General features: G+C 45.9%; 1 protein-coding gene across 1 annotated transcript in view; it reads left to right on the top strand.

Moving 5' to 3' along the window:
- st8sia5 (ST8 alpha-N-acetyl-neuraminide alpha-2,8-sialyltransferase 5) overlaps positions 1-24,617 on the top strand; it is an 85,723-nt gene that overhangs the window by 48,165 nt on the left and 12,941 nt on the right. The window contains exon 5 of the mRNA XM_072252158.1: positions 8,259-8,371. Within this exon, the coding sequence (XP_072108259.1) occupies positions 8,259-8,371 (113 nt within the window). The remainder of the gene's footprint in view (positions 1-8,258; positions 8,372-24,617) is intronic.

Genomic DNA, 24,617 nt, shown 5'->3' with positions numbered 1-24,617 from the left:
GAGAAGCGGCATTACAACACGAGCTGTCAGTACCGGACGGGCATGGTCCGGTATTAACGGGGCAGCCCCTTTGACCATCGCTGCCACTGCCCTTACACATGCCAGCATTCCGCTAACCACTGGGGGCAACGGTGGGAGGGATACGCCACTGTGTTCTAGGGTTAACACTCACGTGCGAAACCCTCCTTCTCGTTTATATACAGCTGGATTGGCTTGCTGTAAACAGGCTATCCCAACGTGGGAGACTGTGTTAGGGCATCTTTTAGTGCCCTGTAAAGGCCAATTTATACTTGTACGTCAAATCCACACTGTAGGTACGTAAGATATAGGAGCAGAAGTAGGCCATTTGGCCCATCCAGTCTGCTCCGCCATTCAAACATGAGCTGATCCAATTCTTCCAGTCATTTCACTCCCCTGCCTTCTCCCCATACTGTATGTTGCCCTGGTTAATCAAGAACCCATCTATCTCTGCCTTAAATACACTCACTGACTTGGCCTCCACAGCCACTTGTGACAACAAATTCCACAGTTTTACCACCTTCTGACTAAAGTAATTTCTCCGCATCTCTGTTCTAAATGGACGTCCTTCAATCCTGAAGTCGGGTCCTCTTGTTCTAGAATCCCCTACCATGGGAAATAACTTTGTCATATCTAATCTGTTCAGGCCTTTTAACATCCGGAATGTTTCTATGAGATCCCCCCTCATTCTCCTGAACTTCAGGGAATACAGTCCAAGAGCTGTCAGACGTTCCTCATACGGTAAACCTTTCATTCCTGGAATCATTCTTGTGAATCTTCTCTGAACCCTTTCCAATGTCAGTTTATCCTTTCTAAAATAAGGAGCCCAAAACTGCACACAATACTTCAAGTGTGGTCTCACGAGTGCCTTATAGAGCCTCAACATCACATCCCTGCTCTTATACTGGCATTCATAGCAAGAGGATTCGAGTACAGGAGCAGGGAGGTACTACTGCAGTTGTACAAGGCCTTGGTGAGACCACACCTGGAGTATTGTGTGCAGTTTTGGTCCCCTAATCTGAGGAAAGGCCTCCTTGCCATAGAGGGAGTACAAAGAAGGTTCACCAGATTGATTCCTGGGATGGCAGGACTTTCATATGATGAAAGACTGGATCGACTAGGCTTATGCTCATTGGAATTTAGAAGATTGAGGGGGGATCTTATTGAAACATATAAAATCCTAAAGGGATTGGACAGGCTAGATGCAGGAAGATTGTTCCCGATGTTAGGGAAGTCCAGAACCAGGGGTCACAGTTTGAGGATAAAGGGGAAGCCTTTTAGGACAGAGATTAGGAAAAACTTCTTCACACAGAGAGTGGTGAATCTGTGGAATTCTCTGCCACAGGAAACAGTTGAGGCCAGTTCATTGGCTATATTTAAGAGGGAGTTAGATATGGCCCTTGTGGCTAAAGGGATCAGGGGGTATGGAGAGAAGGCAGGTACAGGGTTCTGAGTTGGATGATCAGCCATGATCATACTGAATGGCGGTGCAGGCTCGAAGGGCCGAATGGCCTACTCCTGCACCTATTTTCTATGTTTCTATACTCTATACCCCTAGAAATGAATTCTAATATTGCATTTGCCTTCTTATAGCCCACAAATCCTGAACAAACCGCCACACACCCAGTCTCCTGGGCTTGGGGTTGGGTGATTCTGCGTATTGTAAGGGCTTTGAGTTAGTCACAGAACACCTTGTTGCAATAGCGTCTCTATTATGGGTTCAGTACCGCTGACGGCCTCCGGAGAAAGGCAATATTGTCTGATGGAGGGTAGTCAGGCATTCCCTTCAGCAGTCCCTTGATGGGGAGCCACGGACTTCACAAACCCTACATGATTCTTACCCTGTGCCCACAATACAGGATCCACCCTGCAACTCTCTTGTGGATCACACAATCTGGGTGTAAGAGGGGAGCTCTGTCTATGAAATTCACGTTCGGCATGTAACGCAGTTACTACCTTTACCCTTGTATCTGGTCCGTAATAACTCACCCCGCTTTGATTAGTTGGCGTTCTCCAATGCACATCTCACTACAGTTCCCAAATCTTTAGGCTTGGAAGGATGTTTGACTACCAGTGGACTGGTAGACATGGGGCTGGGAAAGATCCCCCAGTTCTATTTTGAATAGAACCTCAGCTGCTATTCCCTCAGGGCCAAAAATTACCCTGCCCGATATTAACCACTTCTTGCCTTCATGTTGATTTACTTGGATTCTGTAATCCTGATTGGGATTTGGATCCTGGAAGGCCACAGTGCAGTTGCTAGTTTACAAGTGCTTCCATAAGACATAGGAGCAGGATGAGGCCATTCAGCCCATCGACTCTGCTCCTCTATTCCATCATGGCTGATCCCAGATTCCACTCAATCCCGTACACCTGCCTTCTCATCATATCCTTTGATGCCCTGACCGATCCGCCTTAAATATACCCATGGTTTTGGCCTACACAGCTGTCTATGACAGAGCATTCGACAAATTCACCGCTCTTTGGTTAAAAAAATTCCTCCTTACCTCTGTTCTAAGTGTCACCCCTCAATTTTGAGGCTGTGCCCTCTAGTTCTGGACACCCCCACCAAAGGAAACCCCCTCTCCACATCCACCCTATCTAGTCCTTTCAACATTCGGTAGGTTTCAATGAGATCCCCCCACATTCTTCTAAATTCCAGTAAGTACGGGCCCAAAGATGCCAAACATTCCTCATATATTAACCCCTTCATTCCCAGAATCATCCTCATGAAGCTCCTCTGGACTCTCTCCAATGACAACACATCCTTTCTGAGATATGGGGCCCAAAATTGTTGACAATTTTTCAAGTGCAGTCTGACTAGTGTCTTATAAAGCCTCAGCATTATCTCATTGTTTTTATATTCTATTCCGCTTGAAATATATGCCAACATTGCATTTGCCTTCTTTACCATAGACTCAACCTGTGAATTAATCTTCTGGGAGTCTTGCCTGAGGACTCCCAAGTCCCTCTGCACCTCTGATGTTTGAACCCTCTCCCCATTTAGATAATAGTCTGCACTATTGTTCCTTCTACCAAAATACATTCTCATACATTTCCCAACACTATTCCATTTGCCACTTTTTTGCCCATTCTTCCAATTTGTCTGAGTCCTGCTGCAATTGCATCGCTTCCTCATCACTACCTACCCCTCCACCTATCTTTGTATCATCCGCAGTTTGCCACAAAGCCATCAGTTCAAATCATTGACAAACAATGTGAAAAGTAGTGGTCCCAATACTGACCCCTGAGGAACACCACTAGTCACTGGCAGCCAACCAGAAAAGGGCCCTTTTATTCCACTTGCTGCCTCCTGCCTGTCAGCCATTCCTCTATCTATGCCAGTATCTTTCCTGTAATGCCATGAGATTTTATCTTTTAAACAGCCTCTTGTGTGGCACCTTATTAAATGCCACCAATGCCAATGCCTTCCTGCCTGTCCTTTTGATACAAAGTTTATCCTTTGATGTTAAGCTCCTAACTCTGGCCTTCATTCACCCACGACTCAATGATGCCCACAGTTTCGTACCAACCATTCTCTAATCGCGCCACAAATTCATCCACCTTATTCCGATACTACAAGGATTTAAATACAGCACCTTCAGTCCTAGATTCATGCCCTTTTGAATTTTCCTTCTGTGGTACAATTTAGCTCTTTGCTCTGTCTGCATTTGTACCTAATCATTGGCCTGTCCTTCCTTACATTCATGTAACACCTATCATCCAAGTGTAAACTTGCTGGCTCACCCTCAGCTCTATCATACTGGTTCCCATCCCCCTGCCATAACATATTGGACCCCCACTTAAATTGTCCAGAAACTCCCCTGCTTAATGTCAGCTTCAATTTGCTGCCGTAGCCAATTTCCCTCAATGCGCCAGCTGGGTCCCCTAATTGTTCAGTTTATTGTAGCAGTCTGTTTTCGGGGATTTCAAGATGCAATCCTTCGGAGGTACAGTGAATAACGACATTTAATTTGCAGAGTGCTTAGCATCCAAGCAAACTAACAGGTGAGTTCTCAGCTATAACGAACGTTTCATCATTCAAATTGTTCTCTATATTGATTTCAACTGGCTCGGACAGGGGTTCTATCACAGGAACACCGGCTGCTCCTACAGTCTTTCATACCTTTACTGCCTTTAGCTGGTGTCACAGAGGGTGTACAGACAACACTGTAGCACCAGGATCAATCAGAGCTTGCCTTCTCCTTTCATCTGTCTCTATGTCTAACATGGGCTCCTCTAGGGCATTTCTTGAAAGCCTGACCATTGCTGCCTGTTTTATTGCTCCCTTTGTGGCCCTCTGTTGTTGGTTAACATCTTTAACATCTGCCGGACGATGCTGAAGGTGTTCTATGATTCTGTGGTGGCCAGTGCTATCATGTTTGCTGTTGTGTGCTGGGTCAGCAGGCTGAGGGTAGCAGACACCAACAGAATCAACAAACTCATTCGTAAGGCCAGTGATGTAGTGGGGATGGAACTGGACTCTCTCACGGTGGTGTCTGAAAAGAGGATGCTGTCCAAGTTGCATGCCATCTTGGTCAATGTCTCCTATCCATTACATAATGGACTGGTTGGGCACAGGAGTACATTCAGCCAGAGACTCATTCCACCGAGATGCAACACAGAGCGTCATAGGAAGTCATTCCTGCCTGTGGCCATCAAACTTTACAACTCCTCCCTTGGAGGGTCAGACACCCTGAGCCAATAGGCTGGTCCTGGACTTATTTCCTGGCATAATTTACATATTACTATTTAACTATTTATGGTTTATTTACTATTTATTATTTATGGTGCAACTGTAACGAAAACCAATTTCCCCCAGGCTCAATAACATATGACTATGACTATGAATATGTTAAAGGAGGCTTCCCCTCTCTCGTCTTTATCAGGGTCTCTTCCCTTTCTACTCCATCTGGTTCGACACTCCTTGGACCACTGTCCTGTCTTCCCACACCGCCTGCATACATCCGGACTCTTATCCCGTGCTTCCGCCCTCCTCTTTTCTTGTTGCACACACTGTCCATTTTCTCCCTGATTTGTAACCAGGCCGTTCCTATCCATGTCAATGAGGGATGTTCTGACATCCTCCCAACATTCCACATCCGTCAGTTTTTAAAAATGTGCTACCTCTGGTTGGAGACAATTTATAAATGTTTGCGCTGTCAGTGGGTCGTTTGCTGCTGGGGTGGGGAGGGATTCCCTGCACTAGATTCCCAAGTGTCTTTTAAACTGGCCAATAAAATCAGTAATAGTCCCACCCTTCTTTTGCTGACATCTAGTTACGTCTCCAAAGTCACTGTGTTGCCTGGCTCCTGCGAGAATGGCATCTTTTGCTCTGTTCAGCCAATCACTCATTCCGTCAGTAGGACCCCCATCACCATCCCCCTCGTTTCCCAGTGGAGGGGCCCAGTCCCCCTGTGGTCGTTGGGGTGCATTAGGGAAATCCTATTTTCACACCTGGTCAAGAAGTTCCATAGCCTACCTTAAGCTATGCCTGGACATCTCCAGGTAATGATAAAAAGTTTGGCAAGTCTGCTCCAACCAATTATGGAAGGCTACCGGGTTTGCGTAGTGGACTGGGGGCTCTGCTAATCATGTTGCATACCTCTGCCAGGGTCCAGGGTTTATGGAACATTCCCTAGTGTTTGCAAGGAGCCTGGAGCAGAGAGTCTGAACTATCCGCCGGTCCCTGCTCAGCTTGGCCCCCACGTGCCCCCCATCTTATCACAGGTCCGTCTCTTGACCTGGTCTGTGAAGGGTTGTACCCTCAGTCTCTGCGCCACGCTGGGATCCCCGCTGCCCCACTGGAACCGCCGGTTCCCTCGGCTGTAGCTGTTGTTGCCACTGCTGTGGGCGGTCACAATGCCGGAGCACCCCAACAGCCGTGTCTATGACTTCCATGTCATCCGGAAGATGCAGGGAAGGGGGGAGGGGAGCTATTCGATGACAGTCCAGTGCCTGAGGCCGTCAGAGCTGAGGCTCCTGATGGGGGCACCTTGTCCTTTTGCATAATTTGTTCTTCCTCTTTTTTAGATTTAACCTTTGGAGGCTGGAGCCATTTAGCCAACTCTTCCCACTTGTTAAAACTCCACATCATATATTCTCAATCCCAAATGTGATCTCTGTCCCCAGCTTTCGTTTCATTTCACCATTACTGAAACTTCTTTAGACCAAAAAATCTGCCATACAGCCAGTCCCCACCTGCCCACCCATAGAGATCCCGAGAAAACGTCACAGAGTACCTGCTGTCTCCCATTTCCAACCAAAGCTCGTCCGCTGGCAAACCCGAGGGAACCAAGGCATCCCCTAAGAGCTGTTTCGTCTTCCTATGTCTTCTTTCAGGTGTTGTTGTTCGTGGGTGCTATCATAGGGCTATGGGTAACCCTAGGTAATTTCTCAGGTAAGGACATGTTCCGCACAGCTTTGTGGGCTGAAAGGCCTGTATTGTGCTGTAGGTTTTCTGTGTCTCTAAGTCTCACAGGTGGGTACCCTGGTCGGATCTTGATGATAAGCAAGTTTCTTGGATGGGATCGCTGGGATCCCGTATCATTGGGATGCTTGTCACCAGATTCTGTGAGAGAATTTAGTACCGATCAAACACAAAGTAGGCAAACACCTCGAGACTACTTGCAACCTTTATTTCGTGAATTCAGGGGAGCTGTTCCGCACAACATCTCCACCAACGCAAGGTTATAATTCCAATCTATACAGTAAGTCCAAGCACACTCGGTCAGCTCGTCTCTGGATAATGCTTCTGCAATTTAGACTTTAGTACCTATACAATCGGTTCCTCATTGATGACATGATCAATTGTTAGTTAGTACAAAGAAGACAAAGCTATTCCTGTTTTTTAATCACGGTCTCCCGACAATTCTGCCGACCCCAGTCCTCAAGCTTAACTTTTCCTCCACAACATCAGAAAAGCCAGCCTCCCCTCTCTAGACTCTGTCTACACTTCCTGCTTCAATATAAAGCAGAACGCATAATCAAAGACCTCACCCACCTCACACATTCTCTATTCTCCCCTTTCTCACCAGGCAGAAGATGCAAAATCCTGAAAGCACGAACTGCCAGGCTCAAGGATAGCTTCTACCCCACTGTCATCAGACTCTTGAATAAGTCATCCTTGTTCTCCAGTCCTGATGAAAGATCTCAGCCTGAAACGTTGACTGTATTCCTTTCTATAGATGCTGCCTGGCCTGCTTAGTTCCTCCAGCATTTTGTGTGTGTTGCTTGGATTTGCAGTGTCTGCAGATTTTCTCTTGTTTGGAATTACGTATACATACTGTGACCACTAGGGGTCACTGAAACACTGCAGATACATGCTGTGACCACTAGGGGTCACTGAAACACTGCATAGACATACTTCACTTTATTGTCGCCAAACAATTGATACTAGAACATACAATCGTCACAGCGATATTTGATTCTGCGCTTCCCGTTTCCTGGATTACAAATCGATAGTAAATATTAAAAATTTAAATTATGAATCATAAATAGAAAATAGAAAAATGGAAAGTAAGGTAGTGCGAAAAAACAGAGAGGCAGGTCCGGATATTTGGAGGGTACGGCCCAGATCCGGGTCAGGATCCGTTCAGCAGTCTTGTCACAGGTGGAAAGAAGCTGTTCCCAAATCTGGCCGTACAAGTCTTCAAGCTCCTGAGCCTTCTCCCGGAGGGAAAAGGGATGAAAACTGTGTTGGCTGGGTGGGTCGTGCTCTTGATTATCCTGGCAGCACTGCTCCGACAGCGTGCAGTGTAAAGTGAATCCAAGGACAGAAGATTGGTTTGTGTGATGTGCTGCGCCGTGTTCACAATCTTCTGCAGCTTCTTCCGGTCTTGGACAGGACAACTTCCATACCAGGTTGTGATGCTCCCTTGACGAATGCTTTCTACGGTGCATCTATAAAAATTAGTGAGGGTTTTAGGGGACAGGCCAAATTTCTTTAGTTTTCTCAGGAAGTAAAGGCGCTGGTAGGCCTTCTCGCAGTGAACTCTGCTTGGTTGGACCAAGTCAGGTCATTTGTGATATTGACCCCGAGGAACTTAAAGCTTTTGACCTGTTCCATTTGCGCACCACGGATGTAAATTGGGTCGTGCAGTTGCTACTCCTTCTGAAGATGCATACTAAATAGTTATCTGTACATAAACAATTATAGAAAATACAAGCAAATAATTAATTGTTAAGCTACGAAGAAAATAATATTTAAACAGTCTAATCCAACAGCTCCCTCTTAACAGGAAATGCCATACTCACGGTCCCAGTTTAAGAAATGTGCGGTGGTTGGGAACGGAGGAATTCTGAAGAGCAGCAGGTGTGGCAACGAGATTGATTCTACGGATTTTGTGTTCAGGTACGATGCAGCAGAGCCTTAACCGGCAAATGCTTACTCAATACATAGTAGGAATATTTTAGTGCTTGTTCTTTCCACTGAAATGAAGTTCTCTGGATATCTCCGCTTTACAAGTTTACTCAAGGTTCAAGATTTTTAATATAAAGGAGAAATTGTTGCTCTGGATCTGATGTAGCACAAAAAAAAACACATTAAGGTAAGGAACACGCACCACACACAAGATGCTGGAGGAGCTGCAGTAGTGTCCTGCTGAAGGGTCTCGGCACAAAACATTGACTCTACTCTTTTCCATAGACGCTGCCTGGCCTGCTGAGTTCCTCCAGCATTTAAGGTGTGTTGTGTGGATTTCCAGCACCTGCAGATTTTCTTTTGTTTTTGATCGACATGTGGTCTATGTTTAGAGATCTCTTGCGGGATGTTAAAGATAAATTTGCCCCGGTGAGGAAGATAAAGAATGGTAGGGTGAAGGAACCATGGGTGACAAGTGAGGTGGAAAATCTAGTCAGTTGGAAGAAGGCAGCATACATGAGGTTTAGGAAGCAAGGATCAGATGGGTCTATTGAGGAATATAGGGAAGCAAGAAAGGAGCTTAAGAAGGGGCTGAGAAGAGCAAGAAGGGGGCATGAGAAGGCCTTGGCGAGTAGGGTAAAGGAAAACCCCAAGGCATTCTTCAATTATGTGAAGAAAAAAAGGATGACAGGAGTGAATGTAGAACCGATTAGAGATAAAGGTGGGAAGATGTGCCTGGAGGCTGTGGAAGTGAGCGAGGTCCTCAATGAATACTTCTCTTCGGTATTCACCAATGAGAGGGAACTTGATGATGGTGAGGACAATATGAGTGAGACTTGTGTTCTGGAGCATGTTGATATTAAGGGAGAGGAGGTGTTGGAGTTGTTAAAATACATTAGGACGGATAAGTCCCCGGGGCCTGACGGAATATTCCCCAGGCTGCTCCACGAGGCGAGAGAAGAGATTGCTGAGCCTCTGGCTAGGATCTTTATGTCCTCGTTGTCCACGGGAATGGTACCTTGTTCAAAAAAGGTAGTAGGAATAGTCCGGGTAATTATAGACCAGTGAGCCTTACGTCTGTGGTGGGAAAGCTGTTGGAAAAGATTCTTAGAGATAGGATCTATAGGCATTTAGAGAATCATGGTCTGATCAGGGACAGTCAGCATGGCTTTGTGAAGGGCAGATTGTGTCTAACAAGCCTGATAGAGTTCTTTGAGGAGGTGACGAGGCATATAGATGAGGTTAGTGCAGTGGATGTGATCTATATGGATTTTAGTATGGCATTTGACAAGGTTCCACACGGTAGGCTTATTCAGAAAGTTAGAAGGCATGGGATCCAGGGAAGTTTGGCCAGGTGGATTCAGAATTGGCTTGCCTGCCAAGGCAGAGGGTGGTGGTGGAGGGAGTGCATTCAGATTGGAGGATTGTGACTAGTTGTGTCCCACAAGGATCTGTTCTGGGACCTCTACTTTTCGTGATATTTATTAACGACCTGGATGTGGGGGTAGAAGGGTGGGTTGGCAAGTTTGCAGATGACACAAAGGTTGGTGGTGTTGTAGATAGTGTAGAGGATTGTCAAAGATTGCAGGGAGACATTGATAGGATGCAGGAGTGGGCTGAGAAGTGGCAGATGGAGTTCAACGCAGAGAGGTGTGAGGTGGTGCACTTTGGATGGACAAAGTCCAAGGCAGAGTACAAAGTAAATGGCAGGATACTTGGTAGTGTGGAGGAGCAGAGGGATCTGGGGGTATATGTCCACAGATCCCTGAAAGTTGCCTCACAAGTGGATAGGGTAGTTAAGAAAGCTTATGGGGTGTTAGCTTTCATAAGTCGAGGGATAGAGTTTAAGAGTCGCGATGTAATGATGCAGCTCTATAAAACTCTGGTTAGGTCACTCTTGGAGTACTGTGTCCAGTTCTGGTCACCTCACTATAGGAAGGATGTGGAAGCATTGGAAAGGGTACAGAAGAGATTTATCAGGATGCTGCCTGGTTTAGAAAGTATACATTATGATCAGAGATTAAGGGAGCTAGGGCTTTACTCTTTGGAGAGAAGGAGGATGAAAGGAGACAAGATAGGGGTGTACAAGATAATAAGAGGAATTGATAGAGTGGATAGCCAGCGCCTCTTCCCCAGGGCACCACTGCTCATTACAAGAGGACATGGCTTTAAGGTAAGGGGTGGGAAGTTCAAGGGGGATATTAGAGGAAGGTTTTTTACTCAGAGAGTGGTTGGTGCGTGGAATGCACTGCCTGAGTCAGTGGTGGAGGCAGATATAATCGTGAAGTTTAAGAGACTACCAGACAGGTGTATGGAGGAATTTAAGGTGGGGGCTTATATGGGAGGCAGGGTTTGAGGGTCGGCACAACATTGTGGGCCGAAGGGCCTGTACTGTGCTGTACTATTCTATGTTCTATGTTCTATAAGGTAAAGAACACTGCATTAGGGATACAGGATTAAAAAGCGTAAAGTACTCGAAGTGTTATATCTCAACGCACAGAGTATAAGAAATAAGGTGGATGATCTTGTTGCACTTTTACAGATTGTCAGGTATGATGTTGTGGCCATCACTGAATCATGGCTGAAGGATGGTTGTAGTCGGGAGCTGAATGTCCAAGGTTACACGTTGTATTGGAGGGATAGGAAGGTAGGCAGAGGGAGTGGTGTGGCTCTGCTGGTAAGGAATGGCATCAAATCATTAGAAAAATGTGACATAGGATTGGGAGATGTTGAATCCTTGTGGGTTGAGTTAAGAAACTGCAAGGATAAAAGGACCCTGGTGACAGTTATATCCAGATCTCTCAATAGTTGATTGGATGTGGACCACAGATTACGATAAGAAATAGAAAAGGTGTTTTAAAAGGGTAATGTTATGATAGTCTTGGGAGATTTTAATATATGGGTAGATTGGAAAAATCAGGTTGGTAATGGATCTCAAGGGAGTGAATTTGTCGAATGCCCACGAGGTGGCTTTTTAGAGCAGCTTGTCATTGAGCCTGCTAGGGGATCAGCTATACTGGATTGGGTGTTATGTAATGAACTGAGGTGATTAGGGAGCTTAAGGTAAAGGAACCCTTAGGAGACAGTGATCACAATATGATTGTGTTCAACTTGAAATTTGATAGGGAGAAAGTAAAGTCTGATGTAGCAGTATTTCAGTGGAGTAAATGAAATTACAGTGGTATGAGAGAGGAGTTGGCCAAAGTAAATTAGGTACTGGCATGGATGACAGCAGAGCAGCAATGGTTTGAGTTTCTAGGGGAAAAAAATGAAGTATTCCAAAATCAAAGAAATACTCAAATGGCAAAATATTCTTTCTGAGGCTGACAAAGGAAGTCAAAGCTCATGCAAAAGCACACAAGAAAGCAGAAATCAGCGGGAAGATAGAGCATTAAGAAGCTTTTAAAAACCTACAGAAGGTAACTAAATGAATCATTAGGACAGAAAAGATGAAATATGAAATCAAATGAGCAAACAATATTAAGGTGGATAGAAAAAGCTTTCTCAAGTACATAAAAAATAAAAGAGAGATGAGAGTGGATATAGGACTGCTAGAAAATGAGACCGGAGAAATAATAACGGGGGACAAGGGAATGGCAGATGAACTAAATGAGTATTTTGCATCAGTCTTCACTGTGGAAGACACTAACAGTGTGCCAAGTGTTGAAGGGTGTGAGGGAAGAGAAGTGAGTGCAGTCACTATTACAAGGGAGAAGGTTTTAAAAAAAGCTAAAGGAACTAAAGGTGCGTAAGTCACCTGGACCAGATGAACTGCACCCTAGGGTTCTGAAAGAGGTAGCGTTAGAGATCGTGGTGGCATTAGAAATGATCCTTCAAAAATCATTGGACTCTTGACATCTGGCATAGGACAAAGTCAGCATGGTTTCTGAAGGGAAAATCCCACCTGATGAACCTGTTGGAATTCTTTGAGGAGATTACAAGTAGGATAGATAAAGGGGATGTAGTGGATGTTATATATTCGACTTTCAGAAGGCCTTTGACAAGGTGCCACACATGAGGCTGCTTACCAAGTTAAGAGCCCATGGAATTACAGGAAAGTTACTAGCATGGTTAGAGCATTGACTGATTGGTTGAGGCAGTGAATAGGAATAAAAGGATCCTTTTCTGGTTGGCTGCCAGTGACTACTGGTGTTCTGCATGGGCCAGTGTTAGGACAGCTTCTTTGAATGCTGTATATCAATGATTTAGATGACGAAATAGATGACTTTGTTGCCAAGTTTGCAGATGATACAATGATTGGTGGAGGGGCAGTTAGTGTTGAGGAAACAGGAAGGCTGCAGAAGGACTTAGACAGATTAGGAGAATGGGCAAGAGAGTGGCAAATGAAATACAATGTTGGAAAATACATGGTCATGTACTTTGGTAAAAGAAATAAATGTGCGAATTATTTTCTAAATGGGGAGAAAATCTAAAAATCTTAGGTGCAAAGGGGCTTGGGGGTCCTTGTGCAGAACACCCGAAAGGTTAATTTGCAGGTTGAGTCACTGGTGAGGAAGGCAAATGCCATGTTAACATTCAATTCAAAAGGTCTAGAATACAAGAGCAGGAATGTGATGCTGAGGCTTTATAAGGCACTGGTGAGGCCTCATCTTGAGTATTGTGAACAGTTTTGGGCCCCTCATCTTAGAAAAGATGTGCTGGCATTGGAGAGGGTCCAGAGGAGGTTCACAAGGATGATTCTAGAAATTAAAGGGTTATCATATAAGGAATGTTTAATGGCTCTGGGTCTGTACTCCCTTGAATTCAGAAGGATGAGATGGCATCTTATTGAAACTTTTCGAATGCTGAAAGGCCTAGTCAGAGTAGATGTGGAAAGAATGTTTCCCATGGTGGGGGAGTCTAGGACAAGAGGGCACAGCCTTGGGATAGAAGGTGTCCTTTCAAAACAGGGATGCAGAGAAATTTCTTTAGCCAGAGGGTTGTCAATTTGTGGAATTTGTTACTACAGGCAGCTGCGGAGGCCAGGTCATTGGGTGTATTTAAGGCGGAGATCGATAGGTTCTTGATGGAACATGGCATCAAAGGTTACGGAGAGAAGGCCGGGGAGTGGGGCTGAGGAGGGGAAACAAAGATCATCTATGATTGAATGGTGGGGCAGATTCAATGGGCCAAATGGCCTAATTCTGCTCCTAAAAAAGTAGAACAAATACAGATACATAAGATAGCTTATATAGATTGATTGTATGTCCATGAAGTGACACTAGGCACAGAAGTGTCTGTACATAAGGTGACTCTGACATGAAGTGATAAAGTAGTGGAGGGGCAGGTTAATGGGTGGAGGTGTTGATCAGTTTTTCTGCTTGGGGGAGGTAACTGTTTTTGAGCCTGGTGGCCCCAGTGTGGATATTATGTAGTCCCCTCCCTGATAGGAGTCCATGAGCAGACTGGGTGGGACAAACAGAAGATATTGCCATCGCGGTCAGCAACCTCTAGTTGGGGGTTCATTTCCCGCCACCCCGTGTGAGGAGTTTATACGCTCTTCCTGTGACTGCGTGGGTTTCCTCTGGGTGCTCCAGTTCCCGCCACATTTCAAAGACGTAGGGTTAGGGTTCGAGAGTTGTGGGCATGCTCTGTTGGCGCCAGAAATGTGACAACACCCGTGGGCTGCCCAGCACAATCCTCACTGATTTGATTTGACAGAAACGATGTATTTTACCGTCCGTTTCGATGTACCCCGTGACAAATAAAGCTAATCTGTAATCACTAATCTCTCATCTTTACTAATATTGAAGACATAGAAACATAGAAAATAGGTGCAGGAGTAGGCCATACGGCCCTTCGAGCCTGCACCGCCATTTATTATGATCATGGCTGATCATCCAACTCAGAACACCGCCCCAGCCTTCCCTCCATACCCCCTGACCCCCGTAGCCACAAGGGCCATATCTAACTCCCTCTTAAATATAGCCAATGAACTGGCCTCAACTGTTTCCTGTGACAGAGAATTCCACAGATTCACCACTCCCTGTGTGAAGAAGTTTTTCCTAATCTCAGTCCTAAAAGGCTTCCCCTCTATCCTCAAACTGTGACCCCTCGTTCTGGACTTCCCAACATCGGGAACAATCTTCCTGCATCTAGCCTGTCCAATCCCTTTAGGATCTTATACGTTTCAATCAGATCCCCCCTCAATCTTCTAAATTCCAACGAGTACAAGCCCAGTTCATCCATTCTTTCTTCATATGAAAGTCCTGCCATCCCAGGAATCAATCTGGTGAACCTTCTTTGTACTCCCTCTATGGCAAGGATGTCTTTCCTCAGATTAGGGGACCAAAACTGCACACAATACTCCAGGTGCGGTCTCACCAAGGCCTTGTACAACTGCAGTAGTACCTCCCTGCTCCTGTACTCAAATCCTCTCGCTATAAATGCCAGCATACCATTCGCCTTTTTCACCGCCTGCTGTACCTGCATGCCTGCTTTCAATGACTGGTGTATAATGACACCCAGGTCACGTTGCACCTCCCCTTTTCCTAATCGGCCACCATTCAGATAATAATCTGTTTTCCTATTTTTGCCACCAGAGTGGATAACTTCACATTTATCCAGATTAAATTGCATCTGCCATGAATTTGCCCACTCACCCAACCTATCCAAGTTACCCTGCGTCCTCTTAGCATCCTCCTCACGGCTAACACTGCCACCCAGCTTCGTGTCATCCGCAAACTTGGAGATGCTGCATTTAATTCCCTCATCCAAGTCATTAATATATATTGTAAACAACTGGGGTCCCAGCACTGAGCCTTGCGGTACCCCACTAGTCACCGCCTGCCATTCTGAAAAGGTCCCGTTTATTCCCACTCTTTGCTTCCTGTCTGCTAACCAACTCTCCACCCACACCAATACCTTACCCCCAATACCGTGTGCTTTAAGTTTGCACACTAATCTCCTGTGTGGGACCTTGTCAAAAGCCTTCTGAAAATCCAAATATACCACATCCACTGGTTCTCCCCTATCCACTCTACTAGTTACATCCTCAAAAAATTCTATGAGATTCGTCAGACATGATTTTCCTTTCACAAATCCATGCTGACTTTGTCCGATCATTTCACCACTTTCCAAATGTGCTGTTATCACATCCTTGATAACTGACTCCAGCAGTTTCCCCACCACCGACGTTAGGCTAACCGGTCTATAATTCCCCGGTTTCTCTCTCCCTCCTTTTTTAAAAAGTGGAGTTACATTAGCCACCCTCCAATCCTCAGGAACTAGTCCAGAATCTAACGAGTTTTGAAAAATTATCACTAATGCATCCACTATTTCTTGGGCTACTTCCTTAAGCACCCTGGGATGCAGACCATCTGGCCCTGGGGATTTATCTGCCTTCAATCCCTTCAATTTACCTAACACCACTTCCCTGCTAACATGTATTTCGCTCAGTTCCTCCATCTCACTGGACCCTCTGTCCCCTACTATTTCTGGAAGATTATTTATATCCTCCTTAGTGAAGACAGAACCAAAGTAATTATTCAATTGGTCTGCCATGTCCTTGCTCCCCATAATCAACTCACCTGTTTCTGCCTGCAGGGGACCTACGTTTGTCTTTACCAGTCTTTTCCTTTTTACATATCTATAAAAGCTTTTACAGTCCGTTTTTATGTTGCCTGCCAGTTTTCTCTCATAATCTTTTTTCCCCTTCCTAATTAAGCCCCTTGTCCTCCTCTGCTGAACTCTGAATTTCTCCCAGTCCTCAGGTGAGCCACTTTCTCTGGCTAATTTGTATGCTGCTTCTTTGGAATTGATACTATCCCTAATTTCTCTTGTCAGCCACGGGTGCACTACCTTCCTTGATTTATTCTTTTGCCAAACAGGGATGAACATTTGTTGTAGTTCATCCATGCAACCTTTAAATGCTTGCCATTGCATATCCACCGTCAATCCTTTAAGTGTCATTTGCCAGTCTATCTTAGCTAATTCACGTCTCATACCTTCAAAGTTACCCCTCTTTAAGTTCAGAACCTTTGTTTCTGAATTAACTATGTCACTCTCCATCTTAATGAAGAATTCCACCATATTATGGTCACTCTTACCCAAGGGGCCTCTCACGACAAGATTGCTAATTAACCCTTCCTCATTGCTCAAAACCCAGTCCAGAATAGCCTGCTCTCTAGTCGGTTCCTCGACATGTTGGTTCAAAAAACCATCCCGCATACATTCCAAGAAATCCTCTTCCTCAGCACCTTTACCAATTTGGTTCACCCAATCTACATGTAGATTGAAATCACCCATTATAACTGCTGTTCCTTTATTGCACACATTTCTAATCTCCTGTTTAATACCATCTCTGACCTCACTACTACTGTTAGGTGGCCTGTACACAACTCCCACCAGCGTCTTCTGCCCCTTAGTGTTACGCAGCTCTACCCATATCGATTCCACATCTTCCCGGCTTATGTCCTTCCTTTCTATTGCGTTAATCTCTTCTTTAACCAGCAACGCCACCCCACCTCCCCTTCCTTCATGTCTATCCCTCCTGAATATTGAATATCCCTGAACGTTGAGCTCCCATCCCTGGTCACCCTGGAGCCATGTCTCTGTGATCCCAACTATATCATAATCATTAATAACAATCTGCACTTTCAATTCATCCACCTTATTACGAATGCTCCTTGCATTGACACACAAAGCCTTCAGGTGCTCTTTTACAACTCTCTTAGCCCTTATACAATTATGCTGAAAAGTGGCCCTTTTTAATGCTTGCCCTGGATTTGTCGGCCTGCCACTTTTACTTTTCTCCATAGTACTTTTTGTTTCTACCCTCACTTTACACCCCTCTGCCTCTCTGCACTGGTTCCCATCCCCCTGTAGTGAACTAACCTCCTCATGCCTAGCCTCTTTAATTTGATTCCCACCCCCCAACCATTCTAGTTTAAAGTCACCTCAGTAGCCCCCGCTAATCTCCCTACCAGGATATTGGTCCCCTTAGGATTCAAGTGCAACCCGTCCTTTTTGTACAGGTCACGCCTGCGCCAAAAGAGGTCCCAATGATCCAAAAACTTGAATCCCTGCCCCCTGCTCCAATCCCTCAGCCACGCATTTATCCTCCACCTCACCGCATTCCTACTCTCACTGTCGCGTGGCACAGGCAGTAATCCCGAGATTACTACCTTTGCGGTCCTTTTTCTCAACTCCCTTCCTAGCTCCCTATATTCTCCTTTCAGGACCTCATCCCTTTTCCTACCTATGTCATTGGTACCTATATGTACCACGACCTCTGGCTCCTCACCCTCCCACTTCAGGATATCTTGGACACGATCAGAAATATCCCGGACCCTGGCACCAGGGAGGCAAACTACCATCCGGGTCTCTGGACTGCGTCCACAGAATCGCCTATCTGACCCCCTTACTATCGAGTCCCTTATCACAACTGCCCTCCTCTTCCTTGCCCTACCCTTCTGAGCTACAGGGCCGGACTCTGTGCCGGAGGCACGGCCACTGTCGCTTCTCCCGGGTAAGCTGTCCCCCCCAACAGTACTCAAACAGGAGTACCTGTTGTTAAGGGGCACAGCCACTGGGACGTTGCCTTTCTCTGTAAAATTTCGGCAGCCTAACTGCCCTTTCCACCAGCCTGTCCACATCTTCTTGATGTCTGCTCACTTCACTTCTAGTTTGTAATTTTTTACAAATAACTTTTAAATGTCAAGCTTTCGAGAGTCACAAATTCTCTCGGCAGGAATTGGAGACAAAGATGGCATGTGCTGGTATGTGCACCCAGCTGGTGGCTCTCTGCCTCAGGACCCTGCAGAGATAGCCCTACGGTGACCACCCTCCGAGGTGGCATGTGCTGGTGACGCACTTTCTCCACCAAGGGCACTGCCCGGACGAGGGCACGCAGCTTCCAGTAGACAGCATGAGGCTTTGCCACTCTGGTGGGGAACAGCGCTCTGGCTGTGAGGGGGGACTGGTCCCCATCCTATCATGGTGGGTGTCAAGGGGGCTCAGGGAACTAGAGGGGCTCTGCCTGCACCACTGATTGATGGGCAGGAGGTGCTCCTCGGACCCAGGCTGCAGCATACCTCGCGGGAGAGGGTCCCACTGAACTTGAGCTGTCTCGTGGGGACGTCCGTCATGCCCTTTTGTGACGCTCCAAAGTGTTTCTTATACGGGCTGCTCCTGTAACGTCTTTCACTTCCTTGCCTTTGCTGCTGACCGGATTTGCCTTGGCGGTCTGCTTTACCAGCTGGTCTCCAGTGGAACTCTCTTCATACAGGGCCCTTTGCCTGTACATTGGGGACCTGGGGTGGAAGGTGTTGCATGGGGCAGTACCAAGCAGGTTCACTGATGCCCTGTCCATCTGTTCGTTCTGTGACCGGGAGGAGTGTGAGAGGCTGCGGCCCCTGTTTGAGTTTCTGAAGGGGCTGCTGCTCAGGTTCTGGTTGCACTTCAGCCTCACGATCCTCATGTACGGGCACCCAGTATGGGGGTGGGGGGGTGTGGCGGGTCACCATAAGACCATAAGATATAGGAGCAGAAATAGGCCATTCAGCCCATCGAGTCTGCTCCGCCATTCCATCATGTGCTGATCCAATTCTTCTAGTCATTCCCACTCCCCTGCCTTCTCCCCATACCCTTTAACGCCCTGGCTAGTCAAGAACCTATCTATCTCTGCCTTAAATACACCCAATGACTTGGCCTCCACAGTTGCCGGTGGCGACAAATTCCACAGATTTACCTCCCTCTGACAAAAGTCATTTCTCTGCATCTCTGTTTTAAAAGGATGTCCTTCAATCCTTAAGTTGTGCCGTCTTGTCCTGGACTCCCCTACCATGGGAAATAACTTTGCCATATCTAATCTGTTCAGGTCTTTTAACGATCAGAATGTTTCTATGAGATCCCCTCCTCATTCTCCTGAACTCCAGGGAATACAGCCCAAGAGCTGCCAGACGTTCCTCATACAGTAACCCTTTCATTCCTGGAATCATTCTTGTGAATCTTCTCTGAACCCTCTCCAATGTCAGTACATCCTTACTAAAATAAGGAGCCCAAAACTGCGCACAATACTGCAAGAGTGGTCTCAAGAGTGCCTTATAGAGCCTCAACATCACATCCCTGCTCTTATATTCTACACCTGTAGGAATGAATGCTAACATTGCATTCGCCTTCTTCATAACTGACTCAACCTGGAGGTTAACCTTTAGGGTATCTTGCACAAGAATTCCCAAGTCCCTTTGCATCTCTGCATTTTGAATTCTCTCCCCATCTAAATAGTAGTCTGCCCGTTTATTTCTTCCACCAAAGTGCAAGATTTTACTGCTGGGCTTGCTCCTGGGCCTGGCCAAGATGGCCATTCAGGGGTCTAGGTGACGGACAGTCGAGGGCTCTGCCAGGGCCGACTGCCTGCCCCTCTCCTGAGGATATGTTCGTGCCTGTCTGTCCTTGGAGAGGGAGCACTTTCTGTTTGTCAGTGTAAAAATAAAGCCAAATTAAATCCACTGCGATTCAATGTTGTAAAACAATAAAACATGAGAGCTTCCAAGGAGGGGTGAATACTTTTTATAGGCATTGTATATGCCTTGTGTTGTATATGACAGTTGGCTCTGTGTTTTGCACCTTGGTCCTGGAGAAACACCTTGGTTCTGTTTGGCTGTATTCCTGGGTACTCAGTCATGTGTGGCTGAATGATAATTCAACTTGAACGTGGGGAACGTGACCATCTTTGATCTTGTGGTCCTGACATGGACGCTGCTCCGGTACTTTACACCTCTCTTTACTCAGCACTCCAAAGCGGAGTTTGATAGGTTTGTGATCAGCCAGGCTGTCAAAGGTTACAGGGAGAAGGCAGGAGAATGTGGCTGAGAGAGAAAATAAATCAGCCGTGATTAAATGGCAGAGCAGACACAATGGGCCGAATCACTGGAATCTGCTCCTATGTTCTTATAATCTGCTTATTTCAGTCCAGATGAAAGACATTCTCACATTGTCAGCATGCTGAGGCTTAGATTATGATTCCACTTCTCATTCACACTTTCAAGACTACTCAGGTTAGAGCAGTTTGTGCTCAAGCCTACCAGAGGAAAGGCTGTCTTAGATTGGGAGCTGTGTAATAACTCAGATCTTGTCAGGGAGCCTAACATAAAGGGACCCTTAGGAGGCCATGATCATAATATGATTGAATTCATGTTGCAATTTGAGAGGGAGAAGCATAACTCACATGTATCAGTATCACAATGGAATAGAGGGAAATACAGAGGCATGAGAGAGGAGCTTGCCCAAGTGGATTGGAGGAGGATACTGGCAGGGATGATGGCAGAACAGAGGTGGCTGAAGTTTCTGGGAATGTGTTCACAAGGTGCAGGAAAGATATGTCCTACAGAGGAAGAAGTTCTCAAATGGCAGGGGTAGGTAACGGTGACTGATAAGGGAAGTTGAGGACTGTATAAAAGCCAAGGAAAGGGCATATAAGGTAGCAAATATGAGTGGGAAGTTGGATGATTGGGAAGTTTTTAAAATCCAACAAAAGGCAACTAAAAGGGTTATAAGAAGGGAAAAGATGAAATATGAGGGCAAATTAGCCAATAATACAAAGCAAAACATGAAGTTGTATAAGGAGTACAAGGAAGGTGAGAGTTGATATTGAGCCGCTGGAAAATGATGCTGGTGAGGTAGTAACGGGGAACAATGAAATGGCAGATGAACCTAATGGGTATTTTGCATCTTCTTCACTGTGTGCCAGTGGTCCATGAGTGTCAGGGAGTTGGAGTGAGTACCATTGCTATTACAAAGGAAAACGTGTGAGGCAGACTGTAAGGTCTTAAAGTGGATAACTCACTGGGCCAGATGGACTACGTCCCAGAGTCCTGAGAGAGGTTGCTGAGGAGATAACAGATTCATTGATCATGATCAATTTGGTCATGAGTTGTTCCTCAGGGGTCAGCATTGGGACCGCTACTTTTCAGATTGTTTATGATTTGGATAATGAAACTGATGGCTTTGTGGCAAAGTTTGAAGATGATACAACGATAGGTGCGGGGTAGGTAGTGCGATTGTAGCAGGACTTAGACAAATTGGAACATTGGTCAAAATGTGGCTGATGGAATACAGTGTTGGGAAATGTATGATAATACATTTTGGTAAAAGGAACAATACTACAGACTATTATCTAAGTGGGAGAAGATTCAAACATCAGAGGTGCAGAGGGACTTCGGAGTCCTCATGCAAGACTCCCAGAAGGTTAATTCACAGGTTGAGTCTGTGATAAAGAAGACAAGTGCAATGTTGGCATTTATTTCAAGGGGAATAGAATATAAAAGCAGGGAGATAATGCTGAACCTTTATAAGACACTAGTCAGGCCTAACTTGGAGTATTGTCAACAGTTTTAGGTTCCATATCTCAGAAAGGATATGTTGTCATTGGAGAGAGTTAAGAGGAGGTTCACGATGATGATTCTGGGAATGAAGGGGTTAACATATGAGGAGTGTTTGGCAGCTTTGGGCCTGTACTCACTGGAATTTAGAAGAATGCGGGAGGATCTCCTTGAAACCTACTGAATGTTAAAATGACTACATAAGGGGGGGGGGAGAGGATGTTTCATATGCTGGGGTTATCCTAACTAGAGGGAACAGCCTCAAAATAGTGGGACGACCTTTTAAATCAGAATCAGAATCGGGTTTATTATCAGCGGCATGTGACGTGAAATTTGTTAACTTAGCAGCAGCAGTTCAATGCAATACATAATATAGAAGAAAGGAAGAAAATAAATAAATAAATAAATCAATTACAGTGTACATATATTAAATAATTTAAAAATCTGGCAAAAAATAGAAATAATATATATTACAAAAGTGAGGTAGTGTCCAAGGGTTCAATGTCCATTTAGGAATTGGATGGCAGAGGGGAAGAAGCTGTTCCTGAATCGCTGAGTGTGTGCCTTCAGGCTTCTGTACTTCCTACCTGATGGTAACAGTGAGAAAAGGGCATGCCCTGGGTGCTGGAGGTCCTTAATAATGGACGCTGCCTTTCAGAGACACCGCTCCCTACTGTGTAGGCTTGTGCCCAAGATGGAGCTGACTAGATTTACAACCCTCTGCAGCTTCTTTCGGCCCTGTGCAGTAGCCCCTCCACACCAGACAGTGATGCAGCCTGTCAGAATGTTCTGCACGGTACATCTATAGAAGTTTTTGAGTCTATTTAATTGACATACCAAATCTCTTCAAACTCCTAATGAAGTGTAGTCACTATCTTGCCTTTTTTATGACTACATCGATATGTTGGGACCAGGTTAGGTCCTCAGAAATCTTGACACCCAGAAAGCTTGAAACTGCTCACTCTCTCCACTTCTGATCCCTCTATGAGGATTGGTATGTGTTCCTTCATCTTACCCTTCCTGAAGTCCACAATCAGCTCTTTTGTCTTACTGACGTTGAGTGCCAGGTTGTTGCTGTGACACAACTCCACTAGATGGAATATCTCACTCCTGTACGCCCTCTCGTCACCACCTGAGATTCTACCAATAATGGTTGTATCGTCAGCAGATTTATAGATGGTATTCGAGCTATGCCTAGCCACATAGTGACGTGTATATAGAGAGTAGAGCAGTGGGCTAAGCACACACCCCTGAGGTGCACCAGAGTTGATCGTCAGCGAGGAGGATATGTTATCACCAATCCGCACAGATTGTGGTCTTCTGGTTAGGAAGTCAAGGATCCAATTGCAGAGGGAGGTACAGAGGCCCAGGTTCTATAACTTCTCAATCAGGATTGTGGGAATGATGGTATTAAATGCTGAGCTATAGTCGATGAACAGCATCCTGACATAGGTGTTTGTATTGTCCAGGTGGTCTAAACCCATGTGGAGAGCCATTGAGATTGTGTCTGCTGTTGACCTATTGTGGCGATAGGCAAATTACAATGGGTCCAGGTCCTTGCTGAGGCAGGAGTTCAGTCTAGTCATAACCAACCTCCCAAAGTGTTTCATCACTGTCGATGTGAGTGCTACCGGACGATAGTCATTAAGGCAGCTCACATTATTCTTCTTAGGCACTGGTATAATTGTGGCCTTTTTGAAGCAAGTGGGAACTTCTACCCGTAGCAGTGAGAGGTAAGGAGGAATTTTTTTAGCCAGAGAGTGGTGAATCTGTGGAATGCTCTGCCACAGACTGCGGTGGAGACCGTCCGTGGGTATATTTAAAGTGGAAGTTGATAGTTTCCTGGTCAGTCAGGGCAACAAAGGATATGGTGAGAAGGCAGGTGTATGTGGTTGAGTGAAATTGGGGTCAGTCATGATGAATGGTGGAGCAGATTTGATGGGCTGAATGGCCTGCGTGTGCTCCTATGTCTTCTGGTCTTCTGGTCTAACTAGATTTGTACCGGAGTTTAGAAGAATGAGGGGGAGGGAGGTTCTCATTGAAACCTATCAAATATGGAAAAGCCTAGATAGAGTGGATGTGGAGAGAATAAAAACACAAAATACTCTTCAGATTCTGGGGTCAAAGCAACACTCACAACACGCTGGAGGAACTCAGCAGGTCGGGCAGCATCCGTGGAAACGATCAGTCGACGTTTCGGGTCGGAACCCTTCGTCAGGACTGTAGAGGGAAGGGGCAGAGCCCATATAAAGGAGGTTGGGGGAGGGTGGGAAGGAGAAGGTTGGTAGGTTCCAGGTGAAAAACCAGTAAGGGGAAAGATAAAGGGGTGGGGGAGGGGAAGCAGGGAGGTGATAGGCAGGAAAGGTGAAGAAGGAATGGGGGAAAACACAATGGGTAGTAGAAGGAGGCGGAACCATGAGGGAGGTGGTAGGCAGCTAGGGGAGGGGGCAGAGTGACATAGGGATAGGGGAAGGGAGGGGGGGGGAATTACTGGAAGTTGGAGAACCCGACGCAGACTGGGAGACCGCTTTGCTGAACATCTACGCTCTGTCCGCCAGAGAAAGCAGGATCTCCCAGTGGCCACACGTTTTAATTCCACATCCCATTCCCATTCTGACATGTCTATCCACGGCCTCCTCTACTGTAAAGATGAAGCCACACTCAGGTTGGAGGAACAACACCTTATATTCCATCTGGGTAGCCTCCAACCTGATGGCATGAACATCGACTTCTCTAACTTCCGCTGATGCCCCACCTCCCCCTCGTACCCCATCTGTTACTTATTTTTATACACACATTCTTTCTCTCACTCTCCTTTTTCTCCCTCTGTCCTTCTGAATATACCCCTTGCCCATCCTCTGGGTTCCCCCCCCCCATCTTTCTTCCCGGACCTCCTGTCCCATGATCCTCTCGTA

Source organism: Mobula birostris, chromosome 3 (assembly GCF_030028105.1).
Source record: "Mobula birostris isolate sMobBir1 chromosome 3, sMobBir1.hap1, whole genome shotgun sequence".
NCBI classification, from domain to species: domain Eukaryota; kingdom Metazoa; phylum Chordata; class Chondrichthyes; order Myliobatiformes; family Myliobatidae; genus Mobula; species Mobula birostris.
Note: the sequence above shows the minus strand (reverse complement) of the source record. Positions and strands in the feature narration are given on the sequence as shown.